Source organism: Eleginops maclovinus, chromosome 19, assembly GCF_036324505.1.
Source record: "Eleginops maclovinus isolate JMC-PN-2008 ecotype Puerto Natales chromosome 19, JC_Emac_rtc_rv5, whole genome shotgun sequence".
NCBI lineage: Eukaryota > Metazoa > Chordata > Actinopteri > Perciformes > Eleginopidae > Eleginops > Eleginops maclovinus.
In genome coordinates this window covers 9,953,562-9,971,952 of record NC_086367.1, presented here as the reverse complement: position 1 = coordinate 9,971,952, position 18,391 = coordinate 9,953,562, and the positions used below count along the sequence as shown (strand labels likewise).

Sequence of the window (18,391 nt, the reverse complement as noted above, 5' to 3'; positions counted from 1 at the left end):
CTGCAGCCTCTTAAGTTCAGATAAAATGCAGAGGAATAAACTCTCAGGTTTGTGTCACATATTTCTTGCAGGGTAGTCATTCGAGACACATTTTCTTCACCGTAAAACTGGGAATGATCATACCCTGAATAGACAGTTGAGACGCATCCCCCTGGGCAGAGGCGAAAAGAGTATCTGAGATCCCCTTCTTCCTTTGTGTGTGATAAAGAATATATGCATATGGTGTGTGTGTGTGACAGTATGTATGAGTGAGGGAGTGCGGTGCCATGGGGGGCTGGTGGACAGATAAGAGGTGTGGTTTTGTAAACAGTGTCTTTACAAAGTGGTCATTGTCAGTAAGGTGTCTGAAGCAGAAGTAGGATGACTTGCGAAACAGGGACAAGAAGCATGGATGTGATCTGGACTCTAGTTGTGTTTTCAGGAGTTGTGTTTTTTCCTGTGCCTGGTTCAACTCAGGATTCACGGAGGTAAGAGATATGGTTAGATCATATTCTTTTTTCATAAAGCAACTTTTTCCACCAATCAAGCAAAATCCATTCTTCCTCTTTCTACTAGGACATTGTTTCTGATCTCGGTTCCGGAGGTGTTGCATGCTGGGACCCCAACTCCGCTGGCTGTCACCGTCCTGGCTGACTTCCCTGGCCGGGTGATGGTTGAGGTCAAACATGGCAGCATGGTATTCACCAAAACAGAGGACTTCAAGGAGGTGAAACTGCTGTTACAGTTCAGGTTGTAAGTTAAGGGTTGATTTAGAAAGCTAAAGTATCATTCTGTTTTTAAGGTTTGACCAGAGTCCTCACACTCCCTCCTGTGAGTATGATTTGCCTCCTCTCAGTTCTTTTTCTCAATAAGAAATGAATGACCATGTGTCTAAAATTGCTTGTACTATCTCTCTAGATTCATGAATCTACTTCCCCGAATTCCCTCTTAAACTTGACGGTAAGGGGATACAAAGAGGATAATCTAATTTTCACCAACACCACCACCGTCACATTCAACCCGAGGAACGTCTCCTCCGTTATTCAAACCGACAAATCGTGCTACCAACCAGGCGACACCGTCAGAGTCAGAGTTGTTTCTGTACAGTTGAATAACCATCCCTACAAAGGCAGAGTGGATATCTCTATACAGGTAGGCCTCTCTGTCTTCTGTGTGAAAGAACAAAGCCAGAGGAGCTGAATGGATTTTTTGCTGGGTATTGTGTTTTGTTGGAAAGTTTGACTGACGTTCTTTTGTCACGCTCAGGATCCCACGGAGAATGTTGTCTACCAGTGGGAGTCCACAGGGAATCTGGGGATTGTGTTGCGGGAATTCAGTTTATCCCCAACGTCTCTTCATGGACATTGGACAATCACAGCTGCAGTGAATGTAGGATTGAAATGAAGTACATTTACAGTATTTACCTTGTGCAGAATGCAGTTTAATAGTTAGGTAAAATCCCATTCTCTTTCCTACAGGGTGTGATTGATGAGAAAGCATTCATTGTGGAGCATTATGGTAATATATCTTCTTCGTCTTCTTCTTCTTCTTCTTTTTCTTATAATTGTTATTCTTTTACTGCCATGTTTGTGGTTGGTTGCTTGACGCATTCATTGTCCCCAGAGGATGAATCCTCCTGATTTAGTTTATCCCATGACCTTCCTTTGGACCAATGGATTAAAACATTGTAAATTGATACTGAAATATCTCAACAACTAGAAGGATTTCCATGACATGTAATATAGTTATTTAAGGACCATAGGTCATACATTCTGAATAGATCAGCTGACCTTTCCTCTTATGTCACTATCAGGTCAAAACTCTTATTCATATAATACTTTTTTTTTAGCATTTGGCAAGTCCACTGGTTGCAAAATGAAGTCATATTGTATAGAAGTCTATAAGAATATGATTCTACTTGTTCTATTAATACCTAAGTAAACGTTTTCTCTATGAATGTATGGTCTCAATCCCTTGTTTCAAGCCTTCTTCTGAACAACATGAGGTTGCTTTCGTACATTATGGTTCCTTCTGGATTAAAAAAGACGATAAAGAAGCCTTTATCTATTATTTATCTATTATTTATTGGATACCCCTGCCCTAAAGAAGCTTTAGGGCAGGGGTATCCAATCTTTTTTCACCGAAAGCCACATACAGAAAAATATACGGAGAGCTGGGCCATTTATAGAGGTGAATATTGTCTCATAAGTTAAGTTATAAGTTAGCAAAACAAATCAAATGTAGGTGAATAATGCGCAATACTTGAAAACACGTTCAGAACAAAACTGCCTACATCGTCTTTAGGGTTTCATTTATTTTGTTGGCAGCTCATACCTTAAAACAGAAGCCTCAGATTGTTGATAATAAGAGTAAATATGAAGGTTCAATTTCAAGCTTGTTATAGAAATAAGTTATTGGGCTTTTTTTTATCAACTAAGATTTGTTAGAAAATGTTTTAAATTCTAAATGACTGAATTTATTTGAAAATTGGGCTCATTAATATATATTAACATCTATATTTGAGAAGTACAATATAAGACAAGCAAAAGTTTAATTAGTTGGCCATATTGCATTAGAATTTTAGAATTTGCAGAGGGCCGATTCAAAATGGCCTGCGGGCCGCATTTGGCCCCCGGGCCGTAGTTTGGACACCCCTGCTTTAGGGTGTGGCTAATTTGTGATACTACGATTTGAATACCAGCATATCCTCATAGCGTTCCCCTCTTGCCCAATTACGATCAAGATGGCTTTGGCCAAAATGCAAACTTAAGGCTTTGAAAATGGTAAATCAAGTCTTAGTAACTTAATACCTGCTAAACTAACGAGATTATCATCATGCTAACATGTTTATGAGGATGATGAACATAGACAACGTACCTTTTAAATATCATCTTGTTAGCATTGTCATTATGAACACCCTGATTAGTGTCCCTCGCGTGATTTTCCTTCCTTCTGTTGCAGACCCTCCTCACTTTGAAATGCTCTTCAAGACACCTTTACAGATCCTCGTTGGAGATGACATCTCAGGATCAGTGAGAGCACTGTGAGTTCAATTAGCTCAAGCAAAGCAGTTATCTCACATTTATACATATGCATATTTAACTTTTCCTCTAGTTACCCCAGTGGACAGCCTGTACGGGGAACACTGACCATCTCAGTCTCTATGGCGTCTGATGTGCACAATACAGCATATACAGAGACTGTGACACAAACTAAATTGGTGAGGTTTCACTGTCCCTGTAGCTCATTCCTTAGATGACACTAGAAGTAGACTCTGTGCTTTCGGCTAGTATTTACAGAGAACGTGCCTGCATCATAAACAGCATTGATTAACTCCTGAATTTGTTTTTCAGCTTTATGGTTCAACCCAGTTTGTCTTTGGCAAAGAAAAGCTTCAAGGCATTAGCGGTCGTGTCAGAGTTGATGCCTTTGTTACTGACATCCCTAAAGGTGAGATATATTTTCAAACATTGTTGATGTAAGCATCTCATTAGCATCTACTAATAATTTTCTTATATCCCCTCTTGTGACCCAAGGATTTAAAGTGAACAAAACAGTTGAAGTTGACATCATGACGAAGATGTTCCAGTTAACATTCCATGATTTTCCATCTACACTAAAGCCATCTCTACACTTCTCTGCAAAAGTGAGTGTATTATTATCATTCTGTTAATTTGACATCTATTTTTAAACTGTTGCTAACTACGTGCTCTGCTTTTACTCCACAGCTAAGGATCTCCAGGTATGACAGAAATCCGCTCAGCTCACAGGATCTAAAACCTTCCGCTGTGATTGAAGTCACTCAGAGTACAAACACAGGGAACGCTGTACCTACAACTCTGACTCTGCCAGTCCCTGAGGATGGGAACATCCACATTCAGTTTGAATTACAGGATCAAGTAGACATGCTTTTTATTCAGGTGAGTATTTTGATTAACAGAATCTGGAATGTTTGTGCCCCGGGAGAAGCAGTGTTCTGCAGTTTCGTTTGTAAGATGAGTAGTTTCGGTACAGAAGGATTACACACATGCATGCCACCTAGAAAATGACCCCATGACCTGTAACCTTAACAAGAGTATAAGCAAACATCCTAAGATTCTAAAACAGATTTACTTGCTCAATTTAAGGGGGGAAAAGATCCATTGGAAACACAGAAACATTATTTAATGTTGGCCAAGGAGTTATTTTTGTATTTTGTGTTCATATCAAGGCAAAATTCAATCCAGTGAAGAGACTCTGACTGTGTACAAGAACCAGCCCTCTCCTAGTGGCTCATATATTCAGATCTCACCGGTCAGCACCACACCTGCGCAGGTAACTCTAAACATATATTTAGCAAAATACTGTAAAACAGGCATAAATGATGTTGTTAATTATGCAACAACGACGTAATCCTCACAACTTGTTTAATTTCCAGATTGGATTGCCTCTTCTGCTACAAGTGAAGAGCACATTAAAACCTACTGGGCTTCACTTTTTGGTATGTGTTATAATATATACAATAATCAGTGAATAACATAACCTGTTTTTTTTTTCAGTTCTTCAATAATGACATATTTCATGTCTAATTAGGAACATTTCAGAAACATTGCCGTAGAACTTATATAACTACATGATAGTATCATAGTGTTGTTTGCAGTGAAGGTGATTAATCTCTCCAAATCCCAGGAGAAAACATTCAGCTTTTCCATCATAAACTGTATTTATCCTTTGCTCTTGCACTTTGTTGTTATTTTATTCACTTGTGGCCCTATTTATTGTAATGTATTTGTATCTTGTATGTTGATGACGTGTGCTGCTGCGTTCTTGGCCAGGTCACCCTTGAAAATGAGATCACGATCTCAATGGGTCTTTTACCTGGTTAAATAAAGGTTAAATAAAAAATAAAATTAGCTCCATTCCTTTAATACCAGTTTTTGTTGTTGCTGCTGTTTTTAGACCCCAGTAGATTTTTTACAGAGAAACAAGAGACTTCTCAATACTACTTTTAACCTTACCAACCCAACTCCCACACTGCTGTTGAGTATAGAGCAGATTTTTATTTGGATTTGACCATGACTTGCCACTCTTCCAACCAAATTTACTCGATCTCCTGGCATTTGTAGATGTGTTTGAATTAGTTTTTCACGTTCAATCAATCACCACTAAGGCAGAAAAATGTTTTCCTTTGTTATCACTATGATTAAATATTTCACCCACATTTGAATGACTTATGCAAAAAACTAATGCTTTAACTGTTGAACTTCCAGGTGAGTTCTAGAGGTCAGGTGGTGTCCGCTGGAACAAAGAATTCCTCCTCTTTTTCTCTGACCCCGACATTGTCCTGGTCCCCAGAGGCCTGCGTCACTGTCTACTGCATCCTTTCTGATGGAGAGGTCGCCAGCGACACAGCGCACATACCCATCAACAAACACAACGATGTACTTGAAGTTTTCCATCCCATTTTTTCTAATAGCTGCTCAATATTTCCAGATGTGCCTGTGATTGTTTGTGTGTCTGCTTCCCTCAGGTATCTCTTAGCTGGAACATTAATAAAGCCCAGCCAGGGGAGCAGGTATGGCTCACCGTGAATGCTCTTGAAACGAGATCCCAGGTAGGAATCGTGGTGATAGGGGAGCATGACGGTGGTCCGCAGGCTGACCTGGACTTAAAAGTGGAGAAGGTATGACAACCTGTAGGGGTTTTCAAAAAAGTAAAAATGTTTTCTATAAATGCAGGTAAAGGTTTCTAACGAGCCTAATGGGATTCTGCCTCTTAGTACATATACTGCTATCTCTGATCTGTTGTGTATTTTAAATTGGGCAAATGAACCATATCTTCAGAGCAAAGCAAAATATCATCTCTTAAACTCAAATTCCTGTGAACCTCTTTTAGAGAGTCACCTGTTTAGATGCTGTCAGATTTGCTTCATTTCTCTTGTGTCCCTTTCACACTTTTATTAGAAAGCACAAGTCCTCCCTGTCACTTCCCGAGACAAACTCTCCCAGTTAGATATTGTATGATCATTCAGTGTGAGAACACTGAACCGGTTGGTCTGGATGTAACCAATCCGTGTGCTTTGTTGTGAGGTGACTGTGGTAACTTTAGTGTTTTGGCTGCAGGACCTAAAGGTTATTGATAGTGGCAAGATGGAGAAAACCAAAGCCACAGCCACAGTGGGCCATCTTAATTTTACCTTTACACATTGCCAAAGCTCCGTATATGTTTCCGGTTAGACTAGGCTTGTTTTGGCAGGATCTCCTTAGGCATTGAGAGGAGACTATTTTACACCTCACACTACCTGACCTATATTGCTGTTAAACTTATGATGTATGGTCTGTTGGTGAACTTCTAAATGCAAACTTTCATGCAGGATTACATCCAACAATTAATTACAGCTGTATTTCTATTAGCTATGTCATCTTTTTGGTGTATTTGACAGGCGAACAGGCGAGGTTTTGGAAGATAAGAACTATGTATACAGTGGGGCAAAAAAGTATTTAGTCAGCCACCAATTGTGCAAGTTCTCCTATTTAAAAAGATGAGAGAGGCCTGTCATTTTCATCATAGGTACACTTCAACTATGAGAGACAAAATGAGAAAAAAAAATCCAGGAAATCACATTGTAGGATTTTTAATGAATTAATTGGTAAATTCCTCGGTAAAATAAGTATTTGGTCACCTACAAACAAGCAAGATTTCTGGCTCTCACAGACCTGTAACTTCTTCTTTAAGAGGCTCCTCTGTCCTCCACTCGTTACCTGTATTAATGGCACCTTTTTGAACTCGTTATCAGTATAAAAGACACCTGTCCACAACCTCAAACAGTCATACTCCAAACTCCACTATGGCCAAGACCAAAGAGCTGTCAAAGGAGACCAGAGACAAAATTGTAGACCTGCACCAGGCTGGGAAAACTGAATCTGCAATAGGTAAGCAGCTTGGTGTGAAGAAATCAACTGTGGGAGCAATTATTAGAAAATGGAAGAGATACAAGACCACTGCTAATCTCCCTCGATCTGGGGCTCCACGCAAGATCTCACCCCGTGGGGTCAAAATGATCACAAGAACGGTGAGCAAAAATCCCAGAACCACACGGGGGGACCTAGTGAATGACCTGCAGAGAGCTGGGACCAAAGTAACAGAGGCTACCATCAGTAACACACTACGCCGCCAGGGACTTAAATCCTGCAGTTCCAGACGTGTCCCCCTGCTTAAGCCAGTACATGTCTAGGCCCGTCTGAAGTTTGCTAGAGGGCATTTGGATGATCCAGAAGAGGATTGGGAGAATGTCATATGGTCAGATGAAACCAAAATAGAACTTTTTGGTAAAAACTCAACTCATCGTGTTTGGAGGAGAAAGAATGCAGAGTTGCATCCAAAGAACACCATACCTACTGTGAAGCATGGGGGGGGAAACATCATGCTTTGGGGCTGTTTTTCTGCAAAGGGACCAGGACGACTGATCCGTGTAAAGGAAAGAATGAATGGGGCCATGTATCGTGAGATTTTGAGTGAAAACCTCCTTCCATCAGCAAGGGCACTGAAGATGAAGCGTGGCTGGGTCTTTCAGCATGACAATGATCCCAAACACACCGCCAGGGCAATGAAGGAGTGGCTTCGTAAGAAGCATTTCAAGGTCCTGGAGTGGCCTAGCCAGTCTCCAGATCTCAACCCCATAGAAAATCTTTGGAGGGAGTTGAAAGTCTGTGTTGCCCAGCGACAGCCCCAAAACATCACTGCTTTAGAGGAGATCTGCATGGAGGAATGGGCCAAAATACCAGCAACAGGGTGTAATAAACCTTGTGAAGACTTACAGAAAACGTTTGACCTCTGTCATTGCCAACAAAGGGTATATAACAAAGTATTGAGATGAACTTTTGTTATTGACCAAATACTTATTTTCCACAATAATTTGAAAACAAATTCTTTAAAAATCCTACAATGTGATTTTCTGGATTTTTTTTTCTCATTTTGTCTCTCATAGTTGAGGTATACCTATGATAAAAATGACAGGCCTCTCTCATCTTTTTAAATGGGAGAACTTGCACAATTGGTGGCTGACTAAATACTTTTTTGCCCCACTGTATATATTTATTTTATCTTTGTCAATTTCTATTTAATTCACTTATGCAAAATACAAATATTTGAAATATCTTGTGTCTTTTCACAGCAGGATTGTAATATTAGGATGTTAACCAATGCCAGACTTTATAAGAAAAAGCAGCCTGATGGACCGGAAAATGGTATGATCATAAATAACACAGTGAGATTCCTTTGAATATATGTCACTTGTTTTAGATTCCCTCTTGTGGCCATTTAGAATATTGGAGTACCTCAAATTCTACTTCTGCATTTAATCTTCATTCTTTTCATACCTTTTCCATGTTATTGTTCAGGAGATGCCCAAGTGGTAGAGAGGTTTTGGAGCCGTTGGATGGATGCCAGTGAATCCCTGCTTTGGTTCAACACAATTATCAGGTGAGTGCTGAACGGTTCATTCGCTGGTTATTAAAATGAGTCATCTGTATTGTCAAAATATCATATTATTTTGTAATGTTTTTCAGTGACCAACCAATAAAAAGTGAGAAAATAACTGTGCCAGATGGTGTCACGTCTTTGAGAGCTGCTGCACTGGTGATTTCAGACAGCCTGGGTTTGGGCTTCACTCCTGTGCCACAAAAGGTGACGAAATGCGAACTGTGAGCCCCTTCTGGCTGTAGCAGTGATGATCTATTTGGGGTTTATGTTTAACACAAATCTGTTCATTTTCTCTTGCAAAACGGATGTTGAGCTTCTTTCACTGTACAGAAAAGGACACCTGGGAAGTGATTTTATAATTTAGTCCTTCACCTTGGTGTCACTCTGGGAACTTGCCCACTTAAAATACAAAAAACTAACTAAATATAAGGTTAGGTGATTCCAGTTTGTTTAAATGCCATTTCAAGAGTTTCAAGCATACTTTGATGATTATCCGGATAATATTACAATTATTCTGGCCAGGATTAAATGTGAAATACATTTTTCATATGGTGCTGTCACCCTGCTGAGCCCTGTTCCCTAACCTGTCGTGTCCACTGCAGAGAGCTGAAGTTAATTTGGATTTGATTTATGTTTTTTTATGCAGTTGACCGTGTCCAAAGATTTCTCCTTGTCTTTGGATGTCCCATCATACCTCATCAGAAGAGAGGAAATTGTGCTGGAGGTGAACATCATCAACCACTTAGATTACGACATACAGGTATGACATTTTAGAAATAATTTTGCTTATATAGGACTGATAAATCATCTCACCTTTAAAGTATTACTTATCTCTTAAGATACAACTCCAACACACTCCCTAACTGATTTTGTATTAATATCCTCCAATAATCTATCCCTGTCATTTATGGCACACAGTAAATATTACATTCCTTGTTTTAAATGAATGCTTTGTTCCCTTTTTCTCTCTACAGGTCATTCTGCTGCTAGCAACCAGTGAGGCCTACGAGTTTGTTTTGGCAGACAAAGGGGATGTGTCGGTGGTAAATGCCCAGAAACTCACCTTAGGTAGTCATGTGTCTGCTTCAGCTCTGTTTCCCATAAGGCCTGTGGCTCTAGGTGAGATAGAAATATCTGTAGACGCCGTATCTGCGGAGGCTTCAGACAGCCTTGTTTGGAGAGTGCTTGTGAAGGTGCGGTATGATGGAAACATCGACTCATAACCATATGAATGTGATTTTGCAGTAATATCTAAGAATGCTACTTGGCATACTGCTAATCCTATGATAAGAGTGGATTTTGTTCATGTTCCCGCAGCCTGAGGGAGTTGAACAGTCCTTCTCAGAGACTCTGTTCCTGGAGGTAGAACCGTTGAAGTTCAACAGCTCTACATCCATCTCCTTCTCCTTTCCACCAGATGTGGTACCGGGCAGCCAGAGGGCCCATGTGGCATTGGTTGGTATGTCTACGATTTTCTTCCTCCCTGCTCTGCCAGTGGCAGTTCCGTCTGAATGCTCTTTATATTTACTTTTAGTCATTAGCCCTGAATAATATGTGCCCTTTGCGTTCAGATGATGAGTTGGGGTTTATGTCCTGAAAAAATTTAGGTACTGAATGTCGGAAAATGGACATCCAACAGGAATCTTTATGGCGGGCAGATCCTGAACATCTGTCAGGCTGTTTGGCTTGGCTCCATTCAGGTTGAGGGATGTTGGGCATTTGTCATGGTAGAAAAGCAGGCCTCAGTTTTTGCCTCAGTTGGAGCCAAATGTGTGGTTTTCTGTTCCTGTTGTGATAGTGAGCTGTATGATTTTTTTTGTGTCTGGTGTAGCTTTCTGCCTGTGATGGTGATTCATCTTTATTCTTTCATTATGTTTGACTTTATTATTTCCTAAAAGTACTTGGGTTAGGGTTAGTGGTACATTGTTCATACTTAAACACAAGCAATAATGCACTATAATTTGTATATAACCAACATAACCACGATCCAGGACATTTAACCTTTGAATAGGCAGGAACGCACTCACTGTGTCCCTTATGAAACTACAAGTAAATGTTGACTCGCTTAAGTAAAGCTTGTCATGGTTATTTTAACCTAAATCGAGATCTTTTCCTTATCCTAACCAAGTAGTTTAGTTGCCTTAACTGTTCCTGCACTGCATGGGGTTGGATGTCATAAGAATGATTGTATGAGCGTAATTTGGTCCGGTAAATTTGGTCCATGGTTTGCTTTTGGTATCCGGACCTTTGTCACTGTTAAGTGAAAGGGGAAAAATGTTTTTTTTTTTTAAATGTTACATTAAAAACAATGTTCCACTTTCGTTCTGTTCAGTCAACAACATTATGTGTGACAGTTAAACCCACCTATTCCTTCCTTTATTGCTTTACACAGGAGACATCTTGGGCTTTTCTATCAGGAACTTGGGCTCTCTGCTTCAGATGCCTCTTGGTAATGGGGAGCAGAACATGATCCACTTTGCTCCAAATATCTATGTTCTCCAGTACCTGGACAAATCAATCCAGGACGATGTAGAGATCAGGAGCAGGGCTCTGGGCTACATGTTGGAAGGTAACCAGCCTTCACACTGGTCTCTGAATTAATTAATGTAATGTATACCGCAAAGTCTATGGCTAAAGTAACTTAATTTTCTCCTTAAATCTAGTAACGTATTTTTCAATGATGCTTTGTTAAATTAAGTTGCAAACGTCCTCCTTTCTTTTTCTTGCTGTAGTATATCAGAAACAACTGTCCTACCAACGAGAGGATGGTTCATTCAGTCCTTTCGGAGCCAGCGACACCTCCGGTAGCATATGGTAGGTCACCAAATAGAGAGACCCAAACACAATTGCCAATTGTTGATGAGATCAGCAATTACACACACATCTATAATTGTATCATTTATTATCCTGCATGCTGCTCAAAATAATTTCAGTCTGCTGTTCTTTTGGCAGAGGCACAGTGTCTGTACTACTCTGGCAGCACTGAGAATGAGTCTTTTTCATTTCTTCCCCAAAGAACTATTTTAGCCTGGACCAAATTGCAGAGGTTAAAGTTCTATACTGCCCGAATGCCAACTTTTCATCGCACTCAGCAACTAGGAAGTATTTATTAATTGCATATTTTTAGTGAAAATTAGCTGATCAAACGGGGCAGAAGTGTTAGATTTAAATCAGTTTATTTCAGTCAAAGATCATTTGTGTTGGTTAGAGGGTGGAACATGCTTTCATTTCTCTGCCTCTACTGTTCCCTCTCCTGTCGTGTTTCCCCAGGTTGACGGCCTTTGTGCTGAAGTGCTTCCTCCAGGCTAGGCCCTACATGCAGGTAGACCAGAGTGTCCTGACCAGGGCCGTGACTTGGCTCTTGAAACACCAGGGACCCCAAGGAGAGTTCAGGGAGGTGGGCAAGGTAATCCACACGGAGATGCAGGAAGCACTGGATAATGGTCAGGTGGCACTCACTGCCTTTGTAATGATGGCACTGCTGGAGGACGACAGCTATGCGGTGAGTTAAAGGAATGAATTTCATTAGAGGTAGTTACAATATGAGTCAGTTGACAACAATAATGTTTTGTCTGGTTCATGTGTGTGAAGGATATGTACCCAGGGAATCTGTCCTTGGCCCAGAGCTACCTGGAGAACAAAGCGGCCAGCGGAGGGATCAGTAACTACAGCCTGTGTCTGACGGCCTATGCTTTAGCTCTGGCCAATAGTCCTGCAGCCGAACCTGCCCTGGATAAAGTCAGCAGCAGAGCTGATTACAAAGGTAATTAACTAAAGAAGTGGTCTTTCGTGACCATTTATGAGTATTTACTGCGTTGTGAGATGCATGTGAGATTACACTCAAATGTTTGTGGTTCTTAAAGTTCCTAAAATCTAGATTATTCTCAAGAAGAACAACAGCAGCAAAAAAAAAAACCACTAAAGGTTTCAAGGATATTTCTTAAATTGACTCTGAAGATTGTCATTTTCTTACAAAGCTGGAGTCATGATGTGGACCTCCTCTGCTAGCCTGGAGCCACATAACTTGAAGCCGAGCTCAGCACAGATCGAGATGGCCTCTTATGTGCTCCTTGCTCTTTATAAGCGCGGCAGCTTCGTGGAGGCCATTCAACTCTTGATATGGTTAGCAAAGCAGAGAAACCACCTAGGAGGCTACAGGACAACACAGGTAAAAAGAGACTTGTTTACAACTTTGTGTCAACATGTTGCAACATCATATATCTGTTACAAATTCAACTTCTCCCTAGTTGAGCTGCTGAAAGTGATGTTTAGCTTGCTGTTGCGTGTGGGCAGATTGGATAAATATTATATCGATATTGTGATATGAGACTAGATATTGTGTCAAATTTTGATATCGTCTAAACATAAATGACATTGGTGTCCAGTTTCCTGGTTTTAAAGGCTGTTGCTTTTAAAGTGATGTTAATTTCTCTTTTTTTGATTTGCCTTCATCAAGGTAGTCTGTACTGTAGTTCCCAATTACTGATGATTATCAAAAATCAAATTCTAAAAAAAAGAATGATATTGAAAGCACTGATGGCCAACTCGCATACTGATAACGGATATTTGGTCAAACATATCGTGATAGCTGTTATAATCCATATTGCCCAACCCTAATTGGAGACGGACAGTTTGGTCTGATGTGCCTTGAGTTTTTGGGGATTGTCTAGTTGTACTCCACTGTCATTTTTTCTGGACTGAAACCTCGAGGAGATTCCTAATTACAAATGGAAATGAATTGGGAAGAAGCAATGTATCACAGTGTGAGCCTTTTCAAACAATATCCGTTTATTCTGCACCAAATAAAAACCTTATTTGATGTAATCCAGATTCATTTAGTTTTTGGCTGTTACTCTTTTTCTTCCTCAGGACACAGTAGTTGCCCTCGAGGCTCTGGCGTGTTACGCTGCCTTCAGTGGTGCCAACGCCATCGACCTCAGGCTCAACATAACCGCCCCAGAGTCTCAGTTTTCATCACTCTTCAGCATCAACTCCTACACCTATCTGACCTATCAGAGCCGAGAGGTAATAGATCTACGTGTAATACCATGTTTACGGTCCAATTTATATATGATTTGATGCATTGGATGTTTTGTATGATAGTGTATTAACTCCACTTCATTCTTTGTACGCCTGCTTTTACCTTAGATCAATACTGATACAGATATAAACCTAAATATATACATGGAAGGAAGAGGATTTGCAGTATTTCAGGTACAGTTTTAAAATCTTACTCATTCATTCCATCACACTTATTAAAGTAGCCTGCAGATTTTGCAGCTTTTATATAAAAAATGTGTCCTACCATCAATGCTCAAGTAACATTTATCGCCACATCTCCTAACAACCCCCCACATTGCAGGAATGTTTTCATAGCTCAAACATATTCAACATAAAAAATAAAGCATGACTAAAATAAATTGAACACAGCAGCTGGGCACCATTCAGCTTCGCAGCACAATATGCTGCATTGTAAATACCAAACCAAGCAGCCACATGCAAATGTAACATAATAATGGACTCCCAGCAATTAACATCTGGAACACATACTGTAGCTGGAAGTCCTGTCTGCGTTCAGTGACTCCAGATCAGACACAGGAAGACGTTGGTGAAAGGTTAATGTTTTCTCTATGTTTATATAACTGTAGAACCTGTTGTCATCTTTTCCGTCCACATATCCTTTCTTCAAAACAAACAGAGATTAAATCTTTATTTCATTTTTGCTTTGTGGAATGTGCAGATTTCTATAACAGATACTATTTTTTTAACCTTGAGGCATTTTAACTTCTACGTTACAGATTTATATAATATCTTGCTGGAGCATCAGGCAGTACTGCAAGCTCTAGCTCTGTGCCACTAAATCTAAATATTTTGAACATCTCCCTGAATCCTTCCAGATGAACATATTTTACAACCTGGACAGCAAAGTTTTTTCACAGATCCTCCAGCATGACAAACAGGAGGAGGCTTTCACATTAGATGTTGACGTTACTGATGAAATAGACCACGATCACCTGATGTTATCCATATGTACGAGGTAAGATAAAATATGCAAATAAGTGTATTTCTCCCATATGTTTTGGGTAATGTTGTGAACCATGTCAAATGTCCGGTTAAATAATCATCAGAACTTCCTTTGCTTCGGTCTCCTATAGATTAAAGAACAGTGTGGTGGTGTCTCATACTGGCATGGTGATTTTGGAAGTGGGCATGCTCAGTGGTTTCAGTCTCTCTCCTGGAGCTGCTGCCCCAACAGAGCTCATCAGAAAGGTGGACATACTGCCTGAGAAAGTCAGCTTCTATCTAGATTCAGTAAGTGTTTCCTGTTGTCGTTTCAGACTCGAAAAGTTTAGTTGGGGCAAACCTTATTTTGTCAAACCTGAACTGCAACAATTTTACCTCGAATGACATATTTCTTCTCCACTTTTTTATACAATCATTTTCGGAAAAGGAAAAAAGAATGTATAAATCTTTTAATTATTTTTCATTACTATTGAAATGTGTAGCTCAATAGACATTTTTTGGAGTACCCCAAACTGTTTTTTTAGGAACCTTTTTTATTATTAAATCGATAAATTGATCCTCCAACATTATGTATTATGGTGTCTTAAAGCGCTTTATTTTTCTTCAATTTGATTAATTCATGGAATGAAATGCTTGTAACAAGGTGACCTCCGTTTCCACAGGGTAAGATAAGATAAGATGTACCTTTATTAATCCCTGTGGGGAAATTCAACAGTCAGCAAAGGACCATTGTTTCTTGTTAAGTACAATTTAATGTGTCAGGAAATGTTGACATTTTTTAAGGAGAAATCCCATGAGGGCTACTGTAGAACCCAGAATTGAACTAAAATAGGCAGTCTTGCTACAGGATATCAGTACTAATGTGATATCCTCAACACAGGGGCAATATGGCTAAAGTGGGTAAAGCTAAGTTATGCTGACCTGGCCTAAAAGACATTTGCTTCTGTTAGGTGGCTTAAGATGTTATTTTTCACACTGACTGTCCACCATTCGCTTCTTTAGTTTAAAAGGAATAAAGATTTCTTATGTTTCTTCCCACTTGCAGCTTAACAAGTCAGAGGTTTGCATCATACTACCACTCATCAGAAAATACAAAGTGGCCCGCGTGCATGACGCTATGGTGAAGGTTTACGACTACTCTGAACCAAGTGAGTACAGTTTCAGATAAATAAATTACATGTGATGAACACAGATACAGATTATTTTAATATCCTATTTTTATTATTTCCTCTGTATCACAGCGAGAGGAGCATCCCAGACATACAACTCAGATGACCTGCACAACATGAAAGCCTGCTCCTACTGTGGTGAAAACTGTGATCGCTGTAGGCCAGGAATCACCATCACCATGTCCTCCCCGCTGCTATCCAGCTCCAAAAGCAGCAATGACTACAGCATACCTTGCCTTTTTCTCTGTGTCACTGCTCTTTTTATTAGAGTCTAAATAGAGTAAATGTTATGTAAGAAGTAGTGATGTAATGTTAGCAGGTACATGCACTGGATGCAATTTCAAATGTTTTTAAATTTGGTATTGCCAATATAATTATACCTTGACAAGTGATTGTAATATTTAGAGGCCTCTTTGGCTACGCCCACATGCCTTCTGCTGTTTATGAATAGATTCTCTACTAATGCCATTTTCTATTTGATTTCATGAATAAAAACATTCATTGATAATTCTTGTTCAGTTGGCAGCAGAACAAATAAAACAAGTCATTCCTCAGTACCAGAAACCTAAACTTAGAACATTTTAAACTGTCTGAAGACATAAAAGCTACAATAATATTCATTCTGAAACCTGAATGTACTTTTTTGTTTTGATGGTTTAACATGTAACACTGCAACTTGAGTTTGGTACAAATATGGCACCAAGAAGAGCAAAGCGAGTGAAACATCATTTGGAGACAATTTTACTCTGCCACGTCACGAAAACTCTGAGCCAAAGGAATGCATGCTGACCTGCACAGAGAACTCACACATGCAAGTCATCACCAGAGAGAGAAATCAGGTTAGACGTCGCTGACACTTCTTGAAATATGAATGTTATTCCTTAAGATTTCATCCTACTGTGCAAAGTCCATGACATATCTCATTTTGTTTCACACCATGTTTGCTGATAAATATTCTGTCATTTTACTCTGACAGGTTGTAACTTTAGAAGTAAAGCGATATTAGGGTCTGCTCCGGTGATGGGAGCTGGAAATGATCTTTGACCTCTCTGAACCTTTTTGTTTTCCCTTTAAGAAAGAATTATGTTCATGTTTTAATTGCAATGCATATCTGTTTTATGTGCAAGATGTTGTACAGGGCATGTTGGGTAAAGACATTTCCCTCAAGGGGCAATAAAGCTTTTTGTTCATTAGCAAAATGCAGACGTGATGTTGAGATTACGAGTTGTTACACAAAAAGCAAGCATTCACTCAAGACAAACAAACAGATTTAGGGCTTAACTTTTGGCTTCATTTAAATGTAATAATTGATTCCAACATGTGAACAGATCAACTACAAAAAAATCCTTGCCTAATCCCTACTTTAAAATGATGGTACTGCTTCAGTAAAAGTTAATTGACCACAGACCTGTGACAGGAAAAGAGCTTTTCTTTTGCCTTTTTTTTCCTATGCTAGTCCCCACCATGCTCACATGCTGCTGTAATAAGACATGACCTTATATAAGCATGTTGCTTTACACACTAGGAGCCCACAAGAGTTTAAACCACTCCAGAAAAGAGGAATATAAAGACTCCACAGTTACCGTTGCTATATAAATGCTTACTGCTTTAGTGTCTGTTGTCAATTTTTCTTGTGCTTTGTTTCATAAACCCTGAGTTGCAGTGCCAAACTCCAACACTAGATGACAGGCTTGCTATCATAATAGCTGCAGTTTCAAAGCTAAGGTGAGTTCTTAAACCTTATAAACTGATACTAATCACAAACAGGAAATACTTTTGGCCTGCACTCAACATGTCTGAGATTAAATGATAACTCTGATGTAACTACTAAATACAACATGTTGATAATGTTGGATTAATTGAGAAAGGTCAGTTGTTTCTTGAATGCGCTGAGAACTTTATTGCATGTAAATAATTGTGTTGTTTTATTTAACTGACCATGGCTCCGGTGTAAATATGCGTCCATGCGGGAAACCACCACACACATAAGGTCACGAAGAAATGACCCTTACTAACCAGGGCCTTTTTGGGGGTCAGGTTACCAAAACAGACATCAATTACAAGCATTTGCTGGTTATGATGTCATGTGTTTACCATGTCAGAAGGTTGACAACCACCTATTGTGGTGGCCTTAACTGGAGAGCTAAGCTAAGTTCAGGGGGAAAGTATTAGGAGTTGAAGATGAGTTGAAGGAAGCATTTCTTAGGAAAAATGTCTTTTAAGAGCTTCTATCTTTCAGCACTTTTTCATCCAGTCATAAAAAGCCACATGACATTAAGAAGAACAAATTGTAACATCTTCCAAAGTAAAGCTTTTTTAGGAACCACATCTCGACTTCTTCAGATATTTCTGGAGCTCGAGGTTGGGTTGAGATCTCGACCCATAAATAAGGTCCATTAACTCTAATGACATTATTAATATTTACGTCAATGTGGCTATGAGAGGAACAGTTTGGCAACAGGCCTGACACTGAGTAGATGCGGGTCGGATAAACAAAGTGAAACAGAGGGTTATTTGTTAGATGAATCTCCTGCTGAGAGACAGTAGACAAACATGCAGTATTGTCTTTGGACTCACTGTGACAGGAGGCAAGATGGAGTGTGAGGGTTTTGCCAAAATAAGCAATGCACTTTGACAGCAGGTGTTGCAGGTGAATCTTAAAAAGTTGATCGATTGCGTAACTGAGCGAAATCAGAAAACACATTTTATGAGACACACTGATCAAAAAGACAAAGTCAGTAGTACCCTGGCATTAGTAC

The 18,391-nt window shown here is 39.6% G+C and overlaps 1 protein-coding gene across 1 annotated transcript; it reads left to right on the top strand.

Moving 5' to 3' along the window:
- The first annotated feature begins 387 nt into the window (after positions 1–387).
- LOC134881705 (CD109 antigen-like) lies at positions 388–16,812 on the top strand. The gene is made up of 31 exons (XM_063909227.1): positions 388–467; positions 556–706; positions 898–1,131; positions 1,246–1,368; positions 1,458–1,497; positions 2,941–3,022; positions 3,094–3,199; positions 3,333–3,429; positions 3,516–3,625; positions 3,708–3,903; positions 4,190–4,293; positions 4,397–4,459; positions 5,229–5,399; positions 5,489–5,641; positions 8,132–8,204; positions 8,358–8,439; positions 8,526–8,643; positions 9,086–9,199; positions 9,414–9,632; positions 9,757–9,898; positions 10,832–11,008; positions 11,172–11,253; positions 11,710–11,941; positions 12,031–12,202; positions 12,417–12,607; positions 13,309–13,464; positions 13,588–13,653; positions 14,337–14,476; positions 14,595–14,751; positions 15,509–15,611; positions 15,705–16,812. The coding sequence occupies exons 1-31, from the start codon at positions 388–390 to the stop codon at positions 15,905–15,907; spliced, it is 4,137 nt and encodes a 1,378-aa protein (XP_063765297.1). The 3' UTR covers positions 15,908–16,812.
- Positions 16,813–18,391: the final 1,579 nt, after the last annotated feature.